Below are 27,979 nucleotides of genomic sequence, written 5' to 3'. Positions count from 1 at the left end.
GCTATTCATATATTATTCTCATTCTCGTTTCCTTCCATACCAAGGAATTTCGTTATAATCCAAAGTCCTTGTTTCATACATACACGGCCGGGCAAAAATAACCTATTCTTATCTGTGATTTTGTAGAGAATGTTTTTGAATAAATTATCAAGCTGTCAAAAAATTTCAGTTGACAGTTGAAAAAGAATGAGAATTTCAGTGTTTTCCAAAAAATATTCCTGAAAATGTCGCTAAGAAAAGTGCTTTATTTAACACGAACGGTCTGTTATAAGACCACCAAGCTAAATTCTTCACATATCGCTGATCAAAAAGCACGGTTTCTGTCTACAAACCCAATAAAATTGTATGCCGCTGAAAATATAGGTTAGTTTTTATTTCTTTCGATTCATATAATATTTAATTTCATTTATTTTCATAGCGTATTATTAAAGGAGTACAGGCATAAATCCTAATTTTTACACATTGGTCCTTACACAACTTGGAATCATTTAAAGGTTAAATTTAAGTTTCTCAGATGTCAGCCAACTGCCTACTCTACTAAGTTGATTATACTCACAAAATTAAAGGTAGCACAAAGAAGTAGCCATGCGTTGACCAAGTTTTTTTACATGCCTGTCTACAAGCATGGCTCATCTCTCTTTTTAAACATCCGTTGATCGATCATCTATGACCTAACCAAACTTGGAAACCGCAACATAAACCAAGAACTCTAGGCATTAAAACAAACCATGTACTATTAGCCTCTTTAACATACTCAGTATAAAATTACATAAACATTATGACCAATCTAATTTTTCAAATATAACTTTTTCCAGATAAAACCAAAAGTCCTCAAGAGGGAGATAAGCCTCCAAGCATACTGGGCAGCTTGTTCCCGCAGGCTGTGGTGAGTCCGGACGACGCACAGAAAATCAAGAAAGAACAAGAGAAGTTTGAGAAGGAGAACAAGGAGAAGAACGAGGAGAATGAGAAGAGCTGGAGGAGGATGAAGATCAGGTACTCAATGGGTTTTTGACATAGTTTACAATACAATAAAATACAATACACTTTATTTGCACCATTACAATACAATAAAATACAATACACTTTACAGAAATTACAACAAAACAAAACTTAAAAAATAAAACAGTACAAAGAGGGGGCCTTATTGCTTACTAGCTGTTCCCGCGCGCTTCGCTTCGCCTTAAAAAGTTTTCTCGTGGGAATTCCGGGATAAAAAGTAGCCTATGTTCTTTCCCAGGGTCTAGACCGCGTGTATACCAAATTTCATTCAAATTCGTTCAGTAGTTTTGGCGTGAAAGCGTAACAGACAGACAGACAGACACAGTTACTTTCGCATTTATAATATTAGTTAGGATAGCATTCTCTACCAGACAACCTTTGTCTGGAAGAGAGTAATAATTTAATGTTTTAATCCTGTTAATTGCATAGAAAAGAGTATTGTGGTGCTCCCACATAAATAATATCAAAGTCAGTAATTAAAGTATTAACTGAAACTTATTCTCACAAAATGCATATTTTATCATTTGTAACTATTTATGGTTATGGTGGTAAATGGCATGGCTTCCTCAAACTTTTCCATGGAAATTTCCCTTACTCCTTCATGACTGTTCAAGTGTTTGAATAACATGATATGTCTACAGTCCAAAGGCAACACATTCTCGCCAAATAATGGACAATCCAACCAAGGAACCCCAGATTTAACCATTACTTAACATTTATCCCCCAGCTTCGCAGTATTCGGCGGCGCCATGACAGTCATGGGTGGCTGCATGGTGGTGGAGATGGGCGCCCCGCGGCGCGATGAGCAAGGCAACGAGATCCAGGACGAGTTCACCGACCAGCCCGTCGTCATGCAGTACCTGAAGCGGACGTGGAAGGAGCTCACGTTCTATGAGAAGGTACAGTGTTTTCGTAAATAAGGAGTAAATATTCAGTTACTGCTTTGTCACAAAATATTTTTTTTTTTTTTTTTTTTTTCATATTTTGTTTGCCAACATGCAATCGGTTTAATATAACCATAAGCAGTTCATTTCGTGGTTTATGATTGGCTTTGCAGGCATACCCTCCCATTGTCAGGTTGCCTTCTAATGTATTATTGGTCTATGTTATCCCAGATGTTTTTTCTTTTTAGTCTTCTGGTGGGTACATTACTGGTAAGGTCAGTGGCCAGTTTGTTTGGGTGATTTACAATCCTGTCTCGGTAGGTTCTTGTAAGTTTTGCAACCTCCTCTCTCACGGTAGGCATTTTCAAATATTCATGCACCTCATCCATTCTGGTGAACCAGGGTGCATTTACAATGGCTTTGAGTACTCCGTTTTGAAATCTTTGTAGGATTTCAATATTTGTTTGGCTTGCTGTTCCCCACAGTTGAATACCATAGGTCCACACGGGTTTCAGGACTGTTTTGTAAATCAACAATTTATTTTCAAGTGATACTCTGGATTTTCTACCCATAAGCCACTCCAGTGATCGGTATCTCTGGTTTAGCTCGTCTCTTTTCTTCTGTATATGGCATTTCCAAGTTTGTTTCCTGTCTAAGTGGAAGCCCAGGTACTTTACAGTAGATTGATGGGGGAGCACTTCATTTCCAAGTTTCACTGGAGGGCAGTCTTTTTTCCTTAAGGTAAATGTGACATGATTCGACTTAGTTGCGCTAGCCTTTATTCGCCAATCTCTCATCCATTTATTTACTTTATTTAAATGGCTCTGTAACATTTCAGATGCCAGATTGTGATTTTCATCGGAAGCAAGAACAGCAGTATCGTCTGCGAAGGTAGCGGTCATCACATTGTCTGATTCAGGCACATCAGCAGTATAGAGTAGGTACAGCGAAGGTCCCAGCACTGAGCCTTGAGGAACTCCTGCATTGATCTCGTAGAACTCTGAGACTGAGTCATTAATCTTGACATAAAATATGCGATGTTCTAAATATGACTTTAGTAGTAGGTACAAGTTGTGGGGCAGTGACTTTTTCAACTTGTAGAGCAGGCCATTATGCCATACCTTGTCAAAGGCTTGTTGCACGTCCAAAAATACTCCTGAGCAGTACTTCTTACATTCCAGAGCTTCCCTAATGTGTTCGCAGACCCTGTGTACTTGTTCAACAGTGGCATGGTTTTTTCTAAACCCAAACTGGTGGTCAGGGATAGTACTGGCGTCTTTTAGGCTTTGATTTAATCGAGCACTGATTATTTTTTCTAGTACTTTCGATAGCACTGGTAGCAAGCTGATTGGCCGGTATGAGGAAGTCAGATGCGGAGGCTTCCCAGGTTTAGGTACCATTTTTATCTGGGAAACTTTCCATACACGAGGAAAGTATGACATTCTCAATATAGCATTGAACAGTGTGGTTATGAATACTATTGCCTTTTTAGGAAGTTGTTTTAGTATCTCTGCTGTTATTAGATCAAATCCTGGTGCCTTTTTTAGTTCCAGTAGTTTTATTGTATTCCGGACCTCTGTCGGTGTGCAGTGTTGTAAGGGTAGACTGAGTTGTAGGTCAGATTCAAGAAACTTTCTAACTTCTTCATCTAATGTCTCTGTTCCCATGCTGCTGTTCGGTTGGAACACATCACTTAGAAATAAGCCATAGGCTTCAGCTCTTTCGGGGTCCGTTTTAGCCCACTCGCCACGATCCGTTTTTAGGGGATGTTGAGCCAGTTGTGGTTTGTTTCGTGATTTGACAGTTTGCCACAGGGAGTTTTCAACTTTTGCTGGAGTTTTGGCTGTCAAGTTTTCTAAGCGCTGTTGCAATGTGTCATTTTCAATTTCCACAAGAAACCTTTTGAGGCTTGCAGCTGACTTGTTGTATTCCCGTTTATCTGCTGGATGCCGGCTATTCTGCCAAATGCGTCGAAGTCTACGTTTTTCTAAAACTTTCTCCTTTACAATAAACGGAAGATTGGAGTGTGATTTATTGTTAGATGATTTCTTCTGGGATGGAGTACTTGCCCATGCTGCTCTTTGAATGGATGTTATGATATGTTCGGTGGCAGTATCTATATCATCTTCACTTTTCAGACAAAGTTTGAGATTTAAGTTTTCATTAAGATGTCTCCTGAAGTTTTCCCAATCTGTGTGATTGTTGCACAGGTACGGATTGACGGGACGTTCAATAATGGTATAGCTCAGAGTCGCTATGACTGGTGTATGATCCGAGGATGAGTCATGGCAGCTTTCTACTGACAGAAAGTGAGTCTGCACGCCTTTGTAGATGAAGAAGTCCAGCAGATCTGGGAGTTTTTGTGGGTCAGTGGGCCAGTATGTTGGTTCACAAGTTGTCAGGGCATTAAGCTTGTGGTAGTCCATGCTCTTTTTTAAGTTGCGTCCTCGTGTTGTGGTGAGGCGTGATCCCCATTGTAGATTCTTTGCATTCCAGTCCCCTCCGACAATAAATCTATGACCAAGTGACTCGAAGAATCTATTGAAATCCTCCTCTGTAGTCTCCGGGTTCCTCTTTTGTTTTGGCGAGCAGTAGATGGATGTTATTGTGATTGGACTCTGTTTATCATGTATCATTACTGAAGTTGCCTGAATTTTTGTTGATCTATACTCTGGGAGTAATTGGTGCTGAAGAGTATTTTTTATAATAATTGCAGTGCCTGCATGAGAGGTGTTATCAGGGTGGTACGTAGCATAGGTACTATACCCCTCCAAATTAAAAGATGTTTTTTCTGTTAAGTGAGCTGAGCAGAAGTATATCAAGTTTTTGAATATTAAGTAATATTTTAACTTCTTGTTTTTTACCAATCAGTCCGTTCACGTTCCAAGTTGCAACTCGTAGGGCCATATTATTTGACTAACTTGTTCACGATGGTTGTCAAGAGTCCCATTAAGGTACTCATGTGATCAATAAGGCGATCTAGTTTCTTTGTTTGTTCTGAAAGTATTGTTTCAAGGCTACCTGTTATTCCCGCTGTGGCTTGGGCATACGTTTTGTTTCCCAGATTTGGTGTGTATTCGTATGTGCCTGATTTTGGTTCCTCGGGGTTCTTACTTTCTTGTTGGTTTGGCTTGGCTGATTTGTTGTTTGGTCTAGAGCCAAATTTCCTCTTCTCAATTTCTTTGAAAACCCTGCATCCTCTGTAGTTGGCAGCATGATCTTCTAGGCACAGGGCGCACTTGGCTGGTTCTTGTCTGTCCTTTTTAGGACAGTCCGCTGTGTTGTGGCTTTCAGCACACTTAACACACCTGTATGGTCGCATACAGTAGTTCTTGGTGTGACCATATTGTTGGCATCTCTTGCATTGGGGGATTGTGTTTTTCCGTATTGGATCTTCTATTTTGACACTCGTGTGATAGATGTATTTAATATTTTTTACTTCACTATTATTGGGCCCAGGTTCTAGGTTAACAAACCAGGTTGACAGTGGTGTCTTAGTGGATCCATGACGTGCATTTATGATTTCCCCTTTAACTGTGTTTCCGGTTTCCTCTATGACGTCTTTTATGGCTTGAATAGGTGTTGAATGGTGAAGGTTTTTTATGACAATCCTACACGGTCTCTCACTTTTTGGTACAAAGGTGTGACCAATCAGCTGTTTTTCACGAACCACTGCCATTATCTTTTTGTATGCATCCATATTTTCTGTAGAAACTCTCATTTGATTTTTGGTGACAATCTTGAATGAGTATTGCGTTTTATCTAATACCACTTCAATGGTTTCTTTCAGTTTTGTTACATTTTTAATGCCATATAGCATAATTGGTGGTGGCTTCAGCGTTTTCGACGTAACTTCACAAAATAATACTATAGTTGTTGCCAACATTTGGAGGCAAGGGACCAATCACCTAGTGGTTGCATGAGGAATAGCAAAGTGTTTTGGTTGTGGCTCTCCTTAGACTTATGTCCAGCTGATGTATGTTCATAAAACACACTCCCATTTATGATGAATTCAATAGAAATCATAATAATTGAATAATTTTCGTTTGTCCCTTCTTCATCTTTCTGTCCTAAGGAGCCACTTCCACTGACGAATCCTTTCACTGCAGCATCTAACTCTAGTACTTCTCCTGTCACCGACATGATAAGCAGAAGAAGTGAAGCATAGTCTCTTTTCCACATTAAAATAGATATCAGAAAATAACCAAGACATAGTCCCTTTTCCCCATAAAAATAACAATCACAAAAAACCTAACCCAACCCAAGAAATTGAATAGAATTTCCCCCACAGATGATAAAAGATGAGATCAATTTAAATCTAGACTAAATATATATTTGTATTTTGTCTATGTAGTTTTCCAGACATTGTGAGACTTCACTTAGGATGGCGTGACCCTTTTCCACAAATAAATCTAGGATGAAACATTAAACTAACAATCTATAACTTATTTATATCCTTAATTTCGCCTGCAGATGATAAAAGAGCCATCCCGCGAGAAGCTTCTCCCCGACCCGCTGCCGCCGCCCTACCAGCCCACCTACACGCTGGTGCTCGAGTTCACTGATGTGCTGGTGCACCCCGACTGGTCCTACCAGACTGGATGGAGGTAAGAGTTATGTTTGTAAAACAAAGCATGAGTTTACTTCACCTTTCAACCTAATCAATACAGTCAGAAAGAAAGAAAGAAACATTTATTTGACACACTGAACAATAAAAACAGAAACAAAAAAGAAAAAGAATACTACAAAAAAAATATATATGAAAAAAACAGAAAAAATAATACAATACAAACAAACAAGGTTGCTGTCCAGAGCGTCAAAAACGTCAGACACAAGAAGATCCAAACATTGGTCCTTCGAGCCGGACAGGCTATACTAGAGCTATAAGGAGATGCCGCCTCCCTACCAGCCCACCTACACGCTGGTGCTGGAGTTCACTGATGTGCTGGTGCACCCCGACTGGTCCTACCAGACTGGATGGAGGTATGAGTTATGAGCCTTTAGTTTAGACTATCTTTGTAAAATAAAGCATGAGTTTACTTAATCTTTCAACCTAATCAATACAGTCACACTGTGACCCCCCGTCTTACGGACGTTGGGCGCCAGTGTGACGTTCCCTACCTGTTTACCTATCGTCCCTACTGGGAGGTAAATGAAAGAGGTAGGTAGGTCCAACGAAAGTAATTTATTGATGGCCGCAGGCCACCTAAGTCGGTAGAACGGGTCGTGGTGTGTCGGCCTAGTATCTGATTTCACTGCGTAGTTCAAGCACTCCCCTGGATGGTCAGATGCCGGTGGAACAGGTCGTCAGCCACTGGCAGGGTTGTAGGTCGCCGTGCTCAGCTGTAGGTCCGAAGCGGAAGCGAAGCAGAGGGTGATGCAGCAGTAGGTAGCGAAGCGAGAAGCCTAGGTCTTCTAAATACCGTACTGAAACCCTGGAATGGCCAACGAAATACGTTAGGAATGATTCCATAACGTTCCGTGTTACCACCGACGGCAACGCATTGTAGGTAAGTACTTATGTAGCAAGCGGTGCCGTGGTGAAAACAATCAGAACGGAGTTTACAATTGCTAAGAATTAAGTAGGCTTTAAATTTAACAAAAGATAATGAATGCAGAAGGCAATTAAAAATAAATATTTAAGTTACAAGTTTAAAAATGAAAATATTAAAAAGGTGAAGGTAGGATACGGTATTCAAAATGCGACCACTGGAATGTTCCAACGGTCGGTTGAACACCGTAACCGCCAATAAAAAGACAATCAACAGCAATTCAAAAGCTAAGAAGAAAAGTTAGCACACAAATTAAAATAAATAACATTTGTTCACAACTTACCCAATATGGGGTTTGAGGATTTATGTAAAACACAGGTACACAGAGCCAGCAGCGCCTTGTATAGCGGACCCGGAACGGTTAGGACACTTAAGGTGCACTATCTATTTCAAATTTACTTTAAAGTCGCAGTTATATGTGCGAAAGCAATTATTAATCAGATGCGCAAGCGTACGTTCGAGTCCAGTGATGGCAAAGCTAATGAATCACTAGCGAGCGGCGACAGCCGTTGAAAGTGTCACGATGTCACGGAATGTTAAAAATAATACCAGGTTATGAACAATAAATTTCTACCAATATTAAAATGTGGGCAGGTTTATGAAACTAAATTTCTACCATAAACTGTTTATGACTACAGATTACGTTTCAGTATTTTGAGTGCGAATGTACTTTAAAAGAAGTTATGTTTTAAAATGTTATTTAGTTTTAGTTATTTGATTTAATTAATGTTTTATTTTATTTATTGTGAAGTTAATTTTTAAAATAAGAAAATAGGCTAGTTTAAGTTTAAAAATATGTTTAATTAAAGACATGTACGTCTACAACGTTACATTACCCCCCGTCTCACGGAAAGGATTTTATCCTAAATAAAATCCGGTTAAATAATAAAAATAAAATGTAAAACACTACACTTTCATGCATACCTGTTAGAAAAAACATTCAATCTTCAACTTCATACTTCCACATTCAAACTAAGCAATAAAAATCATATTAGATTATTAACGCAAAACCTTTTATAAAATAAGTCATTCTTTTTTTTTTTTTTAATAAAAAAATATAGCAAAAAATGACTAGTATCTTGACAATTTATTATTATTATTATGATGTTAAATGTTAAAAACAAGCGTTTGGGTAATGTTCACGTCACGTTTAAAAAAAAAGGGAAATATTTATGATTGCAGAATAAAAATTATTTTCGGCTAGGGAAACGAGACAGTTTCAGGTCTTTTATATGCCAAGTGCCCAAATCTTTACCTGACATGTCTTCTAGCTCATAGACGAGTGGCGATCTCTTCGCGGTAATACGACACTGGATGAATTTAGGCGCAAGTTTTTTACTGAAGTACTTGTCCTTGTCACTCAAAACGTAAGTTCGCTTAAAGACTACGTCTCCGACATTGAATTCCGCCTGTTTTCGTCTTAAGTTGTATTGGGACGTATTTTTAACATGTGCATGCCAAAGAGTGGCCTGAACATCATTGAAAATGGACGAAAGACATCCCAAATTTTCAGCATAAATGTCCCTAGGCAGAAATAAAACCTCATCACCCAAGTCACTGTCAGTATAGTGAGAGCCGCAGGTAACAAGTTCACGACCATAAACAAGAAAAGATGGTGTGAATCCTGTGGCCTCATTGACAGAGTTGTTGATGGCGAATTGAATTTTAGGCACAAAGGTATCCCATGACCGATGGTCATTATCAACAAAAGTTGATAAGCAGGTGACAATGGTCTTGTTATACCTTTCCACCGTATTAATTTGGGGGGTATACCTGGGGGTGAAAAATATGTTGGGGATGTTATATTTTTTGAAGAATGCACTAGTAACATGGCTAATAAATTGACTGCCGTTGTCCAGGAATATAGTCTGGGGAATTCCGTGAATCAGAAAGACGGAGTCCTCCAGAATCCTGACAACAGCATCGGCTGTAGCTTTTCGCAAGGGGAAGATCATGCAAAACTTCGAGAAGCAACAAGTGACAACTAAGAGGTAGCTGTTTTGCTTCTTTGTCACGGGAAGAGGACCAACAAAGTCAACCGAGATCATCTGAAATGGTCGTGAGCACTGCTTCGGACGACCCATTTCACCTAAGGTTGCGTGATTTGGTGACTTGTACGACAAACACTTGGGGCATGAGCCTACGAACTTCACGACATCTTGGTGCATCCCAGGCCAATAATAGCATAAAGCTACACGCCTATAGGTTTTAAAGGTACCAAGATGTCCTGAGGTTGGCTCCGAGTGATTGTCCTCAATGACCTTATCACGCAAGTCTCTCGGGACGACCTCCTTCCACGCGAACTCCGAAGTAAGGTTACACTTGTTCTTGCTCAGCCGATAAAGTGACCCATTCTTTATAAGAAAGTTTGGGTATTGACTGGGCGAGCTCAGACAACCGTTATACAGCTTCTTATACCAGTCATCATTAGTAGTTCCAATGGAGTTGGACGTTGACACAGAAGAGCATGGTACAGCTCTGGAAAGAGCGTCGGGAATTACGTTGTCGACCCCACGCCTGTGCTTGATTTCAAAGTTGAATGAGGACAGACGAACTCCCCAACGAGCCAACCTTCCAGTCGGATTGCTGAGCGAGAGGAACCACTTAAGTGCTGAATGGTCGGTGTAGACGGTGAAGGTCATCCCATTCTCCAAATAGCATCGCCAGTGCTCGAGGGCCGTAATTACTGCAAGGGTCTCCCGTTCAGTGATACTGTAATTTTTCTCGGCACTGGTTAGAGATCTGCTCATGTAAGCAATGGGATGCTCTTTACCGTCGATGACCTGAGTCAGCATAGCACCAACGCCATAGTTGCTCGCATCCGTATGGACTTCGAAAGGCAGGCTGTAGTCCGGGCATGATAAAACGGGGGCCGAAACTAAACACTCCTTCAACTTCTGAAATGCTGCGTCAGCCTCAGGTGACCACTTGAATGCAGGTGCGTTCTTCTTATTGGAAGTCAACTTATTTAAAGGACCTGCGATCGTGCTGAAATTGGGCACAAAACGGCGATACCAAGTTGCGGTCCCGAGAAAACGCTTCAAGTCCTTCCGACAAGTAGGTGTCGGGTAATTGAGGATAGCTTCAACCTTCTCGGGATCCGTGCGCAGGCCGTTTGCGTCCACCACGTATCCAAGGTATTTAAGTTGACTTCTGAAGAACTTGCACTTGTCAAGATTGACAGTCAAATTGGCCATCTTCAGCTTGTCCAACACGCGCAGTAAAAGTGACACGTGCTCCTCAAAAGAGCTACTAATGACAATGATGTCATCCAAATACGCAAAGGTCTTCAGATCGAAGTCGCCAAACAGCAAATCGACCAAACGCTGCTGAGTAGCTGGCGCGTTGGTAAGTCCAAAGGCTGTGGTCTTGAAATGGAGAGTGCCTCTACCGGGAACGTAGAAAGCGGTCTTGTCTCGGTCCTCCGGTGCTATAGGGATTTGCCAGAAAGCTTTTGACAAATCGACGCTAGAAAGATACTTAGCGTCGCGCAAGTTGTCTAAAATCTCGGCCACATAAGGCAAGTTGTAGGCATCTTTCTTGGTGACCGAGTTCAGCTTTCTGGAATCCAGGCAAAAACGAGGTTGCCCGTTACTTTTATAGACAATGAGCACCGGAGACGACCAGGCACTCTCACAAGGCTCGACCACGTCGAGGGACAGCATCTCGTCTACTTGGTCTGTCAGGATACGCTGCTTCTCTGGAGACATCCTGTAATAACGCTGTCTAACAGGCTGAGCATCGCCAGTGTCTATGCGGTGGGTAATCAGATTGGTCCTGCCTAGGCCCTTACGATCGGTTGAGATGTCTTTGAACTGCTCAATGATATTGTCGGCAATGAGTTTTTGAGAGTCATCTAAATTGTCATACGACTGTATGAAAGCATCATTAACGCCAACCTTGAGTTCTGACAAAGGAGAATCAAGGAAGGTGATACCCTCTGAACTTAACAATTTTGGGCACAAATCAAAACTACGCCAGAAGTCGACACCTAGGATAAGAGGAGATTCAATGTCGGGAACCACGTATGCTTTGACAATATGAAAATTGTTGTCAAAATGTATGGGCAAATTAATGTACCCAATACTTTTGAGTGACTGGCCTCCAGCTGCAGTGACAGAAATACAGTCGTTCTCAATTAATTTAAGGTCACTATCCAGTAAGATTTTGTGAGCGTTATTACCGAGAATCGATACTGCCGCGCCAGAATCTAGAAGACCACAAGCAGTAATATCATTTATGCGAATGGTGGCATAAGGTCTAGGATCATAAGCCGGTATGTGTTTCAGAATTGTAGCAACTTTGTAACTGTTAAAGAAAGTTTTAATTGTTTTTAACCAATTGTCCCAGTCGGATTGATCAAAGTTACTACCTGATTTATTGCTACAATTCTGAACATCTAGTTTTTTGAAATCGGCTTGTGTTTGTTACAGTCCGGACAGTCGGGTGTTTTAACACCATCACGACCACAGCGGAAACAAACGATAACATCGCGATTAGGGCATTGACGAAGATTGTGTGCATCTGATTTGCACCTAAGGCAGAAACGAGTCCTATTCCCAGTTACCATCGAATGTATATAGTTCTTAGGTTCATTTTTGTTCGTGTAATTATTGTTTTTATTGAAATTATTGTTATAATTTTTGTTGTAATTATAGTTTTTATTATCGTTATAATTTTGTTTTTTGGTTTGATTACTTGAAGAGTAAGCAAACTCAGGTGCTAAGGAATCAGGTGTAACGCCAGAAGGTTCGCGAAAATGAGAAAGTCGAGCCTGTATGTTCTCATAGTTACGACATAGGGTTCTGAGAGCTTCTATTGTTGTTATCTCTGTGACTGATGCCAAAGTACTCGCATAGCAGGGGCGGATGTTATGAAGGATAATCTCCAGCTGCTCGTCTTCTGAGACTTTCTTAGAAAGTCGAGAAAACATGCCGGACATTATTGATAGGAAAATGGTGATATTTTCTGATTCACCCTGTGTTCTACGCCTGATTTCAGAAAGCAATCTGTAGTCATAATCAGACTGGTCGAAATCTTTGATGAGCAGTTGTCTTAAATCAGCCCAGCTTGACACCTGATTTCTTACGCTTCTATACCAAATAAGCGCATGGTCCGTAAAAATCTCGGTCGCATACGCTAGAAATTTATCGTCGGCAAGGTTCCGTGACTCTAAGAATTCCGTGACACGTTCGACGAATGCCCGCACGCAAGTTTTTCCATTGTATTTAAGTTTGCATAGTTCGCCTGCACTACCACGTTCACAGGTCACCGAAACGACACAAGGAACGCTTGGACTGGGAACAGAAGGTTCCGCAGTGGGTATTGACAGATGGTCAATACACTTATTTTCTAAGGAAATTATTTTTTCCATATAGGATTTGTATAAAGATACGGTTTCCTCGTACGCGACCCTATCTAAATCAACCGTTTGCATCCTATTTAACCGGTGATGCAAATGGTGTAACATGTTCCGTGTCCGCTGCACAAGTGCTTTGTCAGGTTTTACACACTCAAAATTGGCCTGTATCTTAGACAAAACCTCGAACACACCCTGCAAGTCTTTTTTTGAATCCAAACCGGACTCGAGGATATCCTCAGAGGGAAAGCTTATAGCCAGCTCCACTATTTGCTTTCGCAATTCCGCAACACTGGACGCTGGAACTGTACCTCTGATGGATACCTCGTATTCCAGTTCGGATTTTTGAAGGGACAAAAATTTTATGGGGAACATGACAAAAAAATAAAAATATTACAATGGGGGAAAGCTACAAGAAGTGTTATTTAAAAACTTGGGTAAATTGTGAACAAGAGTTGAAAAAAAAAAATTTTACTCCGTTCCGTTACAAAAAAATTAAGTAACGTTGTACTCTTTTTTAAATAATACACAAAACAATAAAAACACGCACAGAACCAAAAATAAAAGAAGCGTTGAAAAATAAAAATAAATGTAACTGGTGTGTATTACGCTGGTATCACAGAAAAAAAATGTCACAAAGTAATTAACTAATTAGGGTACTTTAAAAAAAAAAATGTTGCCAGTTAAAAAACCGTTAACAAAATTAACGTTAAAAAAAATCCGTTTTAAATTAAAACAAATAGGTACAAATTATACTTTTAAAAAAATGCAAAATACACCTCAGTTACGGCAGAGCAACAAAAAAAAAACGTTTTACAACGCACACACAAACAAACACTTTACTACTTACTGCGCAGCAAAATCAGACACAACCACGTTTAAGGGCGCCAGTGTGACCCCCCGTCTTACGGACGTTGGGCGCCAGTGTGACGTTCCCTACCTGTTTACCTATCGTCCCTACTGGGAGGTAAATGAAAGAGGTAGGTAGGTCCAACGAAAGTAATTTATTGATGGCCGCAGGCCACCTAAGTCGGTAGAACGGGTCGTGGTGTGTCGGCCTAGTATCTGATTTCACTGCGTAGTTCAAGCACTCCCCTGGATGGTCAGATGCCGGTGGAACAGGTCGTCAGCCACTGGCAGGGTTGTAGGTCGCCGTGCTCAGCTGTAGGTCCGAAGCGGAAGCGAAGCAGAGGGTGATGCAGCAGTAGGTAGCGAAGCGAGAAGCCTAGGTCTTCTAAATCCCGTACTGAAACCCTGGAATGGCCAACGAAATACGTTAGGAATGATTCCATAACGTTCCGTGTTACCACCGACGGCAACGCATTGTAGGTAAGTACTTATGTAGCAAGCGGTGCCGTGGTGAAAACAATCAGAACGGAGTTTACAATTGCTAAGAATTAAGTAGGCTTTAAATTTAACAAAAGATAATGAATGCAGAAGGCAATTAAAAATAAATATTTAAGTTACAAGTTTAAAAATGAAAATATTAAAAAGGTGAAGGTAGGATACGGTATTCAAAATGCGACCACTGGAATGTTCCAACGGTCGGTTGAACACCGTAACCGCCAATAAAAAGACAATCAACAGCAATTCAAAAGCTAAGAAGAAAAGTTAGCACACAAATTAAAATAAATAACATTTGTTCACAACTTACCCAATATGGGGTTTGAGGATTTATGTAAAACACAGGTACACAGAGCCAGCAGCGCCTTGTATAGCGGACCCGGAACGGTTAGGACACTTAAGGTGCACTATCTATTTCAAATTTACTTTAAAGTCGCAGTTATATGTGCGAAAGCAATTATTAATCAGATGCGCAAGCGTACGTTCGAGTCCAGTGATGGCAAAGCTAATGAATCACTAGCGAGCGGCGACAGCCGTTGAAAGTGTCACGATGTCACGGAATGTTAAAAATAATACCAGGTTATGAACAATAAATTTCTACCAATATTAAAATGTGGGCAGGTTTATGAAACTAAATTTCTACCATAAACTGTTTATGACTACAGATTACGTTTCAGTATTTTGAGTGCGAATGTACTTTAAAAGAAGTTATGTTTTAAAATGTTATTTAGTTTTAGTTATTTGATTTAATTAATGTTTTATTTTATTTATTGTGAAGTTAATTTTTAAAATAAGAAAATAGGCTAGTTTAAGTTTAAAAATATGTTTAATTAAAGACATGTACGTCTACAACGTTACAAGTGTGACCCCCCGTCTTACGGACGTTGGGCGCCAGTGTGACGTTCCCTACCTGTTTACCTATCGTCCCTACTGGGAGGTAAATGAAAGAGGTAGGTAGGTCCAACGAAAGTAATTTATTGATGGCCGCAGGCCACCTAAGTCGGTAGAACGGGTCGTGGTGTGTCGGCCTAGTATCTGATTTCACTGCGTAGTTCAAGCACTCCCCTGGATGGTCAGATGCCGGTGGAACAGGTCGTCAGCCACTGGCAGGGTTGTAGGTCGCCGTGCTCAGCTGTAGGTCCGAAGCGGAAGCGAAGCAGAGGGTGATGCAGCAGTAGGTAGCGAAGCGAGAAGCCTAGGTCTTCTAAATCCCGTACTGAAACCCTGGAATGGCCAACGAAATACGTTAGGAATGATTCCATAACGTTCCGTGTTACCACCGACGGCAACGCATTGTAGGTAAGTACTTATGTAGCAAGCGGTGCCGTGGTGAAAACAATCAGAACGGAGTTTACAATTGCTAAGAATTAAGTAGGCTTTAAATTTAACAAAAGATAATGAATGCAGAAGGCAATTAAAAATAAATATTTAAGTTACAAGTTTAAAAATGAAAATATTAAAAAGGTGAAGGTAGGATACGGTATTCAAAATGCGACCACTGGAATGTTCCAACGGTCGGTTGAACACCGTAACCGCCAATAAAAAGACAATCAACAGCAATTCAAAAGCTAAGAAGAAAAGTTAGCACACAAATTAAAATAAATAACATTTGTTCACAACTTACCCAATATGGGGTTTGAGGATTTATGTAAAACACAGGTACACAGAGCCAGCAGCGCCTTGTATAGCGGACCCGGAACGGTTAGGACACTTAAGGTGCACTATCTATTTCAAATTTACTTTAAAGTCGCAGTTATATGTGCGAAAGCAATTATTAATCAGATGCGCAAGCGTACGTTCGAGTCCAGTGATGGCAAAGCTAATGAATCACTAGCGAGCGGCGACAGCCGTTGAAAGTGTCACGATGTCACGGAATGTTAAAAATAATACCAGGTTATGAACAATAAATTTCTACCAATATTAAAATGTGGGCAGGTTTATGAAACTAAATTTCTACCATAAACTGTTTATGACTACAGATTACGTTTCAGTATTTTGAGTGCGAATGTACTTTAAAAGAAGTTATGTTTTAAAATGTTATTTAGTTTTAGTTATTTGATTTAATTAATGTTTTATTTTATTTATTGTGAAGTTAATTTTTAAAATAAGAAAATAGGCTAGTTTAAGTTTAAAAATATGTTTAATTAAAGACATGTACGTCTACAACGTTACATTACCCCCCGTCTCACGGAAAGGATTTTATCCTAAATAAAATCCGGTTAAATAATAAAAATAAAATGTAAAACACTACACTTTCATGCATACCTGTTAGAAAAAACATTCAATCTTCAACTTCATACTTCCACATTCAAACTAAGCAATAAAAATCATATTAGATTATTAACGCAAAACCTTTTATAAAATAAGTCATTCTTTTTTTTTTTTTTAATAAAAAAATATAGCAAAAAATGACTAGTATCTTGACAATTTATTATTATTATTATGATGTTAAATGTTAAAAACAAGCGTTTGGGTAATGTTCACGTCACGTTTAAAAAAAAAGGGAAATATTTATGATTGCAGAATAAAAATTATTTTCGGCTAGGGAAACGAGACAGTTTCAGGTCTTTTATATGCCAAGTGCCCAAATCTTTACCTGACATGTCTTCTAGCTCATAGACGAGTGGCGATCTCTTCGCGGTAATACGACACTGGATGAATTTAGGCGCAAGTTTTTTACTGAAGTACTTGTCCTTGTCACTCAAAACGTAAGTTCGCTTAAAGACTACGTCTCCGACATTGAATTCCGCCTGTTTTCGTCTTAAGTTGTATTGGGACGTATTTTTAACATGTGCATGCCAAAGAGTGGCCTGAACATCATTGAAAATGGACGAAAGACATCCCAAATTTTCAGCATAAATGTCCCTAGGCAGAAATAAAACCTCATCACCCAAGTCACTGTCAGTATAGTGAGAGCCGCAGGTAACAAGTTCACGACCATAAACAAGAAAAGATGGTGTGAATCCTGTGGCCTCATTGACAGAGTTGTTGATGGCGAATTGAATTTTAGGCACAAAGGTATCCCATGACCGATGGTCATTATCAACAAAAGTTGATAAGCAGGTGACAATGGTCTTGTTATACCTTTCCACCGTATTAATTTGGGGGGTATACCTGGGGGTGAAAAATATGTTGGGGATGTTATATTTTTTGAAGAATGCACTAGTAACATGGCTAATAAATTGACTGCCGTTGTCCAGGAATATAGTCTGGGGAATTCCGTGAATCAGAAAGACGGAGTCCTCCAGAATCCTGACAACAGCATCGGCTGTAGCTTTTCGCAAGGGGAAGATCATGCAAAACTTCGAGAAGCAACAAGTGACAACTAAGAGGTAGCTGTTTTGCTTCTTTGTCACGGGAAGAGGACCAACAAAGTCAACCGAGATCATCTGAAATGGTCGTGAGCACTGCTTCGGACGACCCATTTCACCTAAGGTTGCGTGATTTGGTGACTTGTACGACAAACACTTGGGGCATGAGCCTACGAACTTCACGACATCTTGGTGCATCCCAGGCCAATAATAGCATAAAGCTACACGCCTATAGGTTTTAAAGGTACCAAGATGTCCTGAGGTTGGCTCCGAGTGATTGTCCTCAATGACCTTATCACGCAAGTCTCTCGGGACGACCTCCTTCCACGCGAACTCCGAAGTAAGGTTACACTTGTTCTTGCTCAGCCGATAAAGTGACCCATTCTTTATAAGAAAGTTTGGGTATTGACTGGGCGAGCTCAGACAACCGTTATACAGCTTCTTATATCAGTCATCATTAGTAGTTCCAATGGAGTTGGACGTTGACACAGAAGAGCATGGTACAGCTCTGGAAAGAGCGTCGGGAATTACGTTGTCGACCCCACGCCTGTGCTTGATTTCAAAGTTGAATGAGGACAGACGAACTCCCCAACGAGCCAACCTTCCAGTCGGATTGCTGAGCGAGAGGAACCACTTAAGTGCTGAATGGTCGGTGTAGACGGTGAAGGTCATCCCATTCTCCAAATAGCATCGCCAGTGCTCGAGGGCCGTAATTACTGCAAGGGTCTCCCGTTCAGTGATACTGTAATTTTTCTCGGCACTGGTTAGAGATCTGCTCATGTAAGCAATGGGATGCTCTTTACCGTCGATGACCTGAGTCAGCATAGCACCAACGCCATAGTTGCTCGCATCCGTATGGACTTCGAAAGGCAGGCTGTAGTCCGGGCATGATAAAACGGGGGCCGAAACTAAACACTCCTTCAACTTCTGAAATGCTGCGTCAGCCTCAGGTGACCACTTGAATGCAGGTGCGTTCTTCTTATTGGAAGTCAACTTATTTAAAGGACCTGCGATCGTGCTGAAATTGGGCACAAAACGGCGATACCAAGTTGCGGTCCCGAGAAAACGCTTCAAGTCCTTCCGACAAGTAGGTGTCGGGTAATTGAGGATAGCTTCAACCTTCTCGGGATCCGTGCGCAGGCCGTTTGCGTCCACCACGTATCCAAGGTATTTAAGTTGACTTCTGAAGAACTTGCACTTGTCAAGATTGACAGTCAAATTGGCCATCTTCAGCTTGTCCAACACGCGCAGTAAAAGTGACACGTGCTCCTCAAAAGAGCTACTAATGACAATGATGTCATCCAAATACGCAAAGGTCTTCAGATCGAAGTCGCCAAACAGCAAATCGACCAAACGCTGCTGAGTAGCTGGCGCGTTGGTAAGTCCAAAGGCTGTGGTCTTGAAATGGAGAGTGCCTCTACCGGGAACGTAGAAAGCGGTCTTGTCTCGGTCCTCCGGTGCTATAGGGATTTGCCAGAAAGCTTTTGACAAATCGACGCTAGAAAGATACTTAGCGTCGCGCAAGTTGTCTAAAATCTCGGCCACATAAGGCAAGTTGTAGGCATCTTTCTTGGTGACCGAGTTCAGCTTTCTGGAATCCAGGCAAAAACGAGGTTGCCCGTTACTTTTATAGACAATGAGCACCGGAGACGACCAGGCACTCTCACAAGGCTCGACCACGTCGAGGGACAGCATCTCGTCTACTTGGTCTGTCAGGATACGCTGCTTCTCTGGAGACATCCTGTAATAACGCTGTCTAACAGGCTGAGCATCGCCAGTGTCTATGCGGTGGGTAATCAGATTGGTCCTGCCTAGGCCCTTACGATCGGTTGAGATGTCTTTGAACTGCTCAATGATATTGTCGGCAATGAGTTTTTGAGAGTCATCTAAATTGTCATACGACTGTATGAAAGCATCATTAACGCCAACCTTGAGTTCTGACAAAGGAGAATCAAGGAAGGTGATACCCTCTGAACTTAACAATTTTGGGCACAAATCAAAACTACGCCAGAAGTCGACACCTAGGATAAGAGGAGATTCAATGTCGGGAACCACGTATGCTTTGACAATATGAAAATTGTTGTCAAAATGTATGGGCAAATTAATGTACCCAATACTTTTGAGTGACTGGCCTCCAGCTGCAGTGACAGAAATACAGTCGTTCTCAATTAATTTAAGGTCACTATCCAGTAAGATTTTGTGAGCGTTATTACCGAGAATCGATACTGCCGCGCCAGAATCTAGAAGACCACAAGCAGTAATATCATTTATGCGAATGGTGGCATAAGGTCTAGGATCATAAGCCGGTATGTGTTTCAGAATTGTAGCAACTTTGTAACTGTTAAAGAAAGTTTTAATTGTTTTTAACCAATTGTCCCAGTCGGATTGATCAAAGTTACTACCTGATTTATTGCTACAATTCTGAACATCTAGTTTTTTGAAATCGGCTTGTGTTTGTTACAGTCCGGACAGTCGGGTGTTTTAACACCATCACGACCACAGCGGAAACAAACGATAACATCGCGATTAGGGCATTGACGAAGATTGTGTGCATCTGATTTGCACCTAAGGCAGAAACGAGTCCTATTCCCAGTTACCATCGAATGTATATAGTTCTTAGGTTCATTTTTGTTCGTGTAATTATTGTTTTTATTGAAATTATTGTTATAATTTTTGTTGTAATTATAGTTTTTATTATCGTTATAATTTTGTTTTTTGGTTTGATTACTTGAAGAGTAAGCAAACTCAGGTGCTAAGGAATCAGGTGTAACGCCAGAAGGTTCGCGAAAATGAGAAAGTCGAGCCTGTATGTTCTCATAGTTACGACATAGGGTTCTGAGAGCTTCTATTGTTGTTATCTCTGTGACTGATGCCAAAGTACTCGCATAGCAGGGGCGGATGTTATGAAGGATAATCTCCAGCTGCTCGTCTTCTGAGACTTTCTTAGAAAGTCGAGAAAACATGCCGGACATTATTGATAGGAAAATGGTGATATTTTCTGATTCACCCTGTGTTCTACGCCTGATTTCAGAAAGCAATCTGTAGTCATAATCAGACTGGTCGAAATCTTTGATGAGCAGTTGTCTTAAATCAGCCCAGCTTGACACCTGATTTCTTACGCTTCTATACCAAATAAGCGCATGGTCCGTAAAAATCTCGGTCGCATACGCTAGAAATTTATCGTCGGCAAGGTTCCGTGACTCTAAGAATTCCGTGACACGTTCGACGAATGCCCGCACGCAAGTTTTTCCATTGTATTTAAGTTTGCATAGTTCGCCTGCACTACCACGTTCACAGGTCACCGAAACGACACAAGGAACGCTTGGACTGGGAACAGAAGGTTCCGCAGTGGGTATTGACAGATGGTCAATACACTTATTTTCTAAGGAAATTATTTTTTCCATATAGGATTTGTATAAAGATACGGTTTCCTCGTACGCGACCCTATCTAAATCAACCGTTTGCATCCTATTTAACCGGTGATGCAAATGGTGTAACATGTTCCGTGTCCGCTGCACAAGTGCTTTGTCAGGTTTTACACACTCAAAATTGGCCTGTATCTTAGACAAAACCTCGAACACACCCTGCAAGTCTTTTTTTGAATCCAAACCGGACTCGAGGATATCCTCAGAGGGAAAGCTTATAGCCAGCTCCACTATTTGCTTTCGCAATTCCGCAACACTGGACGCTGGAACTGTACCTCTGATGGATACCTCGTATTCCAGTTCGGATTTTTGAAGGGACAAAAATTTTATGGGGAACATGACAAAAAAATAAAAATATTACAATGGGGGAAAGCTACAAGAAGTGTTATTTAAAAACTTGGGTAAATTGTGAACAAGAGTTGAAAAAAAAAAATTTTACTCCGTTCCGTTACAAAAAAATTAAGTAACGTTGTACTCTTTTTTAAATAATACACAAAACAATAAAAACACGCACAGAACCAAAAATAAAAGAAGCGTTGAAAAATAAAAATAAATGTAACTGGTGTGTATTACGCTGGTATCACAGAAAAAAAATGTCACAAAGTAATTAACTAATTAGGGTACTTTAAAAAAAAAAATGTTGCCAGTTAAAAAACCGTTAACAAAATTAACGTTAAAAAAAATCCGTTTTAAATTAAAACAAATAGGTACAAATTATACTTTAAAAAAAATGCAAAATACACCTCAGTTACGGCAGAGCAACAAAAAAAAAACGTTTTACAACGCACACACAAACAAACACTTTACTACTTACTGCGCAGCAAAATCAGACACAACCACGTTTAAGGGCGCCAGTGTGACCCCCCGTCTTACGGACGTTGGGCGCCAGTGTGACGTTCCCTACCTGTTTACCTATCGTCCCTACTGGGAGGTAAATGAAAGAGGTAGGTAGGTCCAACGAAAGTAATTTATTGATGGCCGCAGGCCACCTAAGTCGGTAGAACGGGTCGTGGTGTGTCGGCCTAGTATCTGATTTCACTGCGTAGTTCAAGCACTCCCCTGGATGGTCAGATGCCGGTGGAACAGGTCGTCAGCCACTGGCAGGGTTGTAGGTCGCCGTGCTCAGCTGTAGGTCCGAAGCGGAAGCGAAGCAGAGGGTGATGCAGCAGTAGGTAGCGAAGCGAGAAGCCTAGGTCTTCTAAATCCCGTACTGAAACCCTGGAATGGCCAACGAAATACGTTAGGAATGATTCCATAACGTTCCGTGTTACCACCGACGGCAACGCATTGTAGGTAAGTACTTATGTAGCAAGCGGTGCCGTGGTGAAAACAATCAGAACGGAGTTTACAATTGCTAAGAATTAAGTAGGCTTTAAATTTAACAAAAGATAATGAATGCAGAAGGCAATTAAAAATAAATATTTAAGTTACAAGTTTAAAAATGAAAATATTAAAAAGGTGAAGGTAGGATACGGTATTCAAAATGCGACCACTGGAATGTTCCAACGGTCGGTTGAACACCGTAACCGCCAATAAAAAGACAATCAACAGCAATTCAAAAGCTAAGAAGAAAAGTTAGCACACAAATTAAAATAAATAACATTTGTTCACAACTTACCCAATATGGGGTTTGAGGATTTATGTAAAACACAGGTACACAGAGCCAGCAGCGCCTTGTATAGCGGACCCGGAACGGTTAGGACACTTAAGGTGCACTATCTATTTCAAATTTACTTTAAAGTCGCAGTTATATGTGCGAAAGCAATTATTAATCAGATGCGCAAGCGTACGTTCGAGTCCAGTGATGGCAAAGCTAATGAATCACTAGCGAGCGGCGACAGCCGTTGAAAGTGTCACGATGTCACGGAATGTTAAAAATAATACCAGGTTATGAACAATAAATTTCTACCAATATTAAAATGTGGGCAGGTTTATGAAACTAAATTTCTACCATAAACTGTTTATGACTACAGATTACGTTTCAGTATTTTGAGTGCGAATGTACTTTAAAAGAAGTTATGTTTTAAAATGTTATTTAGTTTTAGTTATTTGATTTAATTAATGTTTTATTTTATTTATTGTGAAGTTAATTTTTAAAATAAGAAAATAGGCTAGTTTAAGTTTAAAAATATGTTTAATTAAAGACATGTACGTCTACAACGTTACAACACACAAGAAGATCCTAACATTGGTCCTTCGAGCCGGATCTAAACTCTTGCTTGCCCACTATGACAGCTGTCAAATCCATAAATTTTAAATGTCACTTGTTCGTTTCGTTTTCATAGTATAGACAGCCAGTAGAACATATTATATCATGTTGTATGAGACGTCATGCACTATACATACAGGGTGTCCCAAAAGTCAACGTCATCCCTTAAAGGGCTGATAGGTCAGCTCATGAGAGGCCAGAATATCACAATATGACCTTAGTAAAAACTCGATAATTTTCGAGATATTGACACTTTTACAAATTTGCTGAAAATCGACACCTTGGATCAGTTTTTTGCGTGCCGCCGGTACAAAAATCCATATTTTTAGAATTTGTTTGGTCTTGCATCACCCTGTATAGCCCTGCTATTGATCGCAGTCAAAAAAAATATCCAGTAATGCTGTATGTTTAAAAAAAACACGGTTTTCAAAGTCATAAAAGGTAATCGTATTTTTTTATAAACAACTTTGACTCTACATACTGTAAAAAAATATACGACGCAAACCTAGCACCTTATTTGAAAAGATTGCTCATTTAATGCAGTTTCCAAAATGGTATGAAACGTTGCTATTGTTTCAATTAACAAAAAAGTTATTGCTATTTTAGTACAAAACGACCTCGATGTAAAATTGTTTGAAGGAAATTTATCTGACTGAATTTATTAAGGGTAAGTCATGTTGGAATGAGTAAAAGTAAAATAGGTGGTGTGGCCGGGAGTGGGAAAAGAGACAACGTTCAAACAATTTTACATCGAGGTCGTTGTCACCGCCCTACCAGCCCACCTACAAGCTGGGGCTCGAGTTCACCGACGTGCTGGTGCACCCCGACTGGTCCTACCAGACCGGGTGGAGGTAACTCTCTAGCCAGGCTGCTACAGACAGTAAAAAAATATATTTTACTAGCTGTTCCCGCGAGCTCCGCTTCGCCTTTAAAAGTTTTCCCGTGGGAATTCCGGGATAAGAAGTAGCCTATGTTCTATCCCAGGGTCTAGACCGTATCTATACCAAATTTCATTCAAATCCGTTCAGTAGTTTTGGCGTGAAAGAGTAACAGACAGACGGACACAGTAACTTTCGCATTTATAATATTAGCTGTACTAGCCAGGAATTGGTGGCTGCGGCAGCCAATAAAACTCGCTTGCTTACACAGCAGCTAACTGACTGCCCATTGCCAGTGATACAAGAAAATTTATGTGGCTGCTATTGACTGTGCAATTAATCTAGTCTGCCACAGATTAGTGCGCGTAGGCTTTTATCTTAGAGCTAGATAAGAGAGTTTTTTTTAAATATATTTTTCGGAATGGCAAACACATTGATACCAATGATGATAATTTATACAACTCCGCAGGTTCAAGAAGCGCCCCGGCGTGGACCAGTTCCTCCAACAGGTCGCCAGCTCGGACTACGAAGTGATCATCTTCACCAACGAGAACGCGTTCATGATCTGGCCGGTCATAGACAAGCTGGACCCGGAGAACAAGCTGGTGTCCTACCGCCTGTTCCGCGACTCCACGCATTTCATTGACGGAGTGCACGTGAAGAATCTGGAGGGGCTGAATAGGGACTTGTCCAAGGTATGTGTGGCTTGGGCCATTACAAAACTTGGTAACCAATGTTATCAGCGGCGGCTACATGGGTTCGTTATTGATGTCGATAAACTTTAATTTGCGTCCCACGAATCACAGCGCTGTATTTATGTGAAATCGCGATGTATTGACGTTTATCTCGGTCGATAACAAACCCGAGTAGCGGCAGCAGACCGCTTGCACTTACGTTTGTTCGCGTTCCGATATACCTTTTAGTGCGAGGGAGAAGTCTGATGAGATAGGTAGTAGGGACTTGTCCTTGGTATGTTGTTTTGCGTGCATTCGTGGTCGATCCACCAACGAGAACGCGTTCATGATCTGGCCGGTCATAGACAAGCTGGACCCGGAGAACAAGCTGGTGTCGTACCGCCTGTTCCGCGACTCCACGCATTTCATTGACGGAGTGCACGTGAAGAATCTGGAGGGGCTGAATAGCCGCGCCATTTAAGAATCGAATCTACTTAACCCTTTGCATCGAAATATCCTTCCACCCAAAGGCTGCCTGGAAGAAATCGCTTTAAGCGATAAGGCCGCCATACATAGACATATGTGTTAGATTAAGTTTTGGTAATTTTTGTCCATGTTTTTGTGTACAAATAAAGAATATCTATTCTATTGTAGGTATTATATTCTATTCTATTTAGGCACTAAATCGACCCCTCAACCACCCTACTTATATTTTCTTTGTCATCAATATTAATTCATTTTCACGTTGCGTTCGCCGTGCCTTCAAAAGGCATTCGCTTAGTCGCCATTTGTTTTTATTGGCATATTAAACCATGTAATGCAGAACGGCTAACCTGGGCCAAAGTGTGAATGTTGCATAGGATAATGCACTCCCTATAATATCTGATCAGTGGGGTTACCACCACCGAACATTAGCAATGAACAATTCATAAGTAACGCCGCTCGCCTGTTAATCATCTGTCAGATTCATACAAGCTACGTCAGATTTGACAAGCGAGCGACGCTGCTTACACTGCTTATGGATGTTCGGTGGTGCTAACCCCACTGTTCACTATTTCAGTATGCCGTATGACAATAAAGACATTTGACATAAGCCACATCCGGGCACACCAACAAAGCCTAAATCTCCATTAGCAGTCGCCGTAGCCGTATCGGCTTGGAAGACATCATCATCATCATCATGACAATAAAACGTTCCCGACATTGCAGGTGATCGTGGTGGACTGGAACAAGCAGGCGATCAAGTTCCACCCGCAGAACTCGCTCATACTGAAGAAGTGGAAGGGCACGGACGACGACACCGCCCTGCTAGACCTGGCTAACCTGCTGCAGAGTGAGTTGCACCTTAGTGTGTAGAGCACAGGGTGCTTATTAGATAGACACCGCTCTATTGGACATCAGAAACTTGCTGCAGAGTGAGTTGCACCTTAGTGTGTAGAGCATAGGGTGCTTATTAGATAGACAACGTTCTATTGGACCTCAGAAACTTGGTGCAAAGTGAGTTGCACCTTAGTGTGTAGAGCATAGGGTGCTTATTAGATAGACACCGCCCTGCTGGACCAACCTGCTGCAGAGTGAGTTGCACCTTAGTGTGTAGAGGATAGGGTAGTTATTGACTCATCCGCACACCGTGTGCAAAAACTTTAACTGTGCTGTACTGAGCTTAGGCGTATGTTTGAGGATTGTTTCCCAGTACGTTGGAGGTTAAAGGTCTAAATTCCTTAAGCTTGAACCGATTTCCTATAATGCTACGCTGGTCCATTGCATATTGATAGGTATAGAAGTATACACATAAGAATATGCTCATGCAAGCAAAGTCACCCGCTTTTCTCTGTATATTCGCACTCACGTGATAGGTCGCGAGCTGTATCGCCGTTTTTTTTTGATGTTGCATATGTGTAGGTTCACTCCACAAATCACACATCTAGGTGTGCTATGTCTAGATATACCTACAGGCTTTCCCCACCACATTTCCCATAACCGTCCTTATAACAATCAACTAAAACCTAAATATATTTCCACAGCGATCGCGATGTCCAACGTGATAGACGTGCGCGAAGTGTTGACCTACTACAGCCAGTTCGACGACCCCATAGCCGCGTTCAGAGAGAACCAGAGGAAACTCATGGAACAGATGGAGGAGAAGGAAAAGGACGGCAAGACTAGCGCGCTCCCTCTCACCAGTAGCTGGCTGAAGACGTTCACGCGACGTTAGCGCCCCCTACTTAGTTGCCGCCATCTTGAATCTAAAATGGCGGCTTGGGTGGCCGTTGACCCCATATGGTTTGAGATCGCATGTTCGATTGTGCGGTTTTAAAGGCGTATGGGAAAGATTGGGTCTTGTAGTGTAAAGCGGGTAGTTTGAATCGCGTATGTATGTGCAATACTCTGTTGTTCTGGGCTAGTAGCACGGGGCGCATTTAAGACGTGACAAAAGTTCTCCGTCGCGCTCGCTCTTGAGGCTGTGCGATGTAAGTGAGCGCGATGCAAAACTTATGTCACGTCTTAAATGCGCTCCATGCTAGCCCTTCTGGTTGAAAAAATTAAAGCTGAATCAGTGGCATCACAGGGGAAGCGGCTGAAAATCAGCGCGGTAGTAGGTATAAACCCCTATCACCGCATAAGCTGAGCCGCCGTCCGTTTCGGTGCTTGGCAACACACACCTAAGTACCTATTGTTTTTGTTTCATTTGTAGTTGTACAGTCCAACTGAAAAGTATTTATCATTGTAATTAAAAGTTAGGATCCACTTTCGTTTTCAGGACCTTGTACTGTACCTACATTGTTTTTATTTTATTTTTTGTGTACTTTTTACTTTTTTTTCTGTTTGTTTTTGGTGTGTGTTTGCAGTGCACTGAATAAACATTTTCTTTCTTTCTTTCTTTCTAAACTGAAGTTTCTAAACTGAAGCGAAGTTGGTACTTACTGGATTAGTTTGGGATTAAAATCTCACTGAATGTGCACTCCACTGACCCCGCTATAGCTTACGTAGAAAAATAAAATCATTTTTGAACGAAAACTTATGCACAAATCGCAATTTACTAAGAATCTTTCTTATGTTCCAGTTTTTGGAGTAAAAAGCGATGAATTACATGAAAAATAAGAAATTGGTGTGAAACTATTAAAGTGGATCAAAACTGAACCGAAACTCGTGTGCATTTAAAGATTTTAAGTTATTCTTTCTTTCCCTGTTTATTATTGATGTTAACTCTGTAATTTTAAATATTTTGCCATTGTTTTCCAATATACTTAAAACTACTAAGTTGAATGTTAAAGGTATGATTGATAATGAAGTCATTATGAGCTGTATAAATGTGTGTTGTCGAATGATTGTTGTGTATG

The 27,979-nt window shown here is 40.9% G+C and overlaps 2 protein-coding genes and 2 long non-coding RNA genes across 4 annotated transcripts; 1 reads left to right on the top strand and 3 right to left on the bottom strand.

The window, feature by feature from the left end:
• Positions 1-156: 156 nt before the first annotated feature.
• On the top strand, positions 157-27,068 carry LOC105385612 (mitochondrial import inner membrane translocase subunit TIM50-C). Its single transcript, XM_048628763.1, has 7 exons — positions 157-363; positions 816-996; positions 1,730-1,901; positions 6,360-6,493; positions 24,434-24,659; positions 25,848-25,971; positions 26,663-27,068. Exons 1-7 carry the CDS (start codon positions 225-227, stop codon positions 26,851-26,853), a joined length of 1,167 nt encoding a protein of 388 aa, XP_048484720.1. The 5' UTR covers positions 157-224; the 3' UTR covers positions 26,854-27,068.
• On the bottom strand, positions 13,783-14,919 carry LOC125490222. Its single transcript, XR_007267548.1, has 2 exons — positions 14,452-14,919; positions 13,783-14,051 (listed from the first exon to the last, which is right to left on the bottom strand). It is a non-coding gene; the product is annotated as an uncharacterized LOC125490222 (long non-coding RNA).
• On the bottom strand, positions 15,097-17,893 carry LOC119692334 (uncharacterized protein K02A2.6-like). The gene is made up of 2 exons (XM_048628765.1): positions 15,766-17,893; positions 15,097-15,365 (listed from the first exon to the last, which is right to left on the bottom strand). Exon 1 carries the CDS (start codon positions 17,648-17,650, stop codon positions 16,673-16,675), a length of 978 nt encoding a protein of 325 aa, XP_048484722.1. The 5' UTR covers positions 17,651-17,893; the 3' UTR covers positions 15,097-15,365; positions 15,766-16,672.
• On the bottom strand, positions 21,827-23,037 carry LOC125490223. The gene is made up of 2 exons (XR_007267549.1): positions 22,496-23,037; positions 21,827-22,095 (listed from the first exon to the last, which is right to left on the bottom strand). It is a non-coding gene; the product is annotated as an uncharacterized LOC125490223 (long non-coding RNA).
• Positions 27,069-27,979: the final 911 nt, after the last annotated feature.

This window comes from Plutella xylostella, chromosome 21 (assembly GCF_932276165.1).
Source record: "Plutella xylostella chromosome 21, ilPluXylo3.1, whole genome shotgun sequence".
Classification (NCBI taxonomy): domain Eukaryota; kingdom Metazoa; phylum Arthropoda; class Insecta; order Lepidoptera; family Plutellidae; genus Plutella; species Plutella xylostella.
This window is presented reverse-complemented; position numbering and strand designations above follow the sequence as displayed.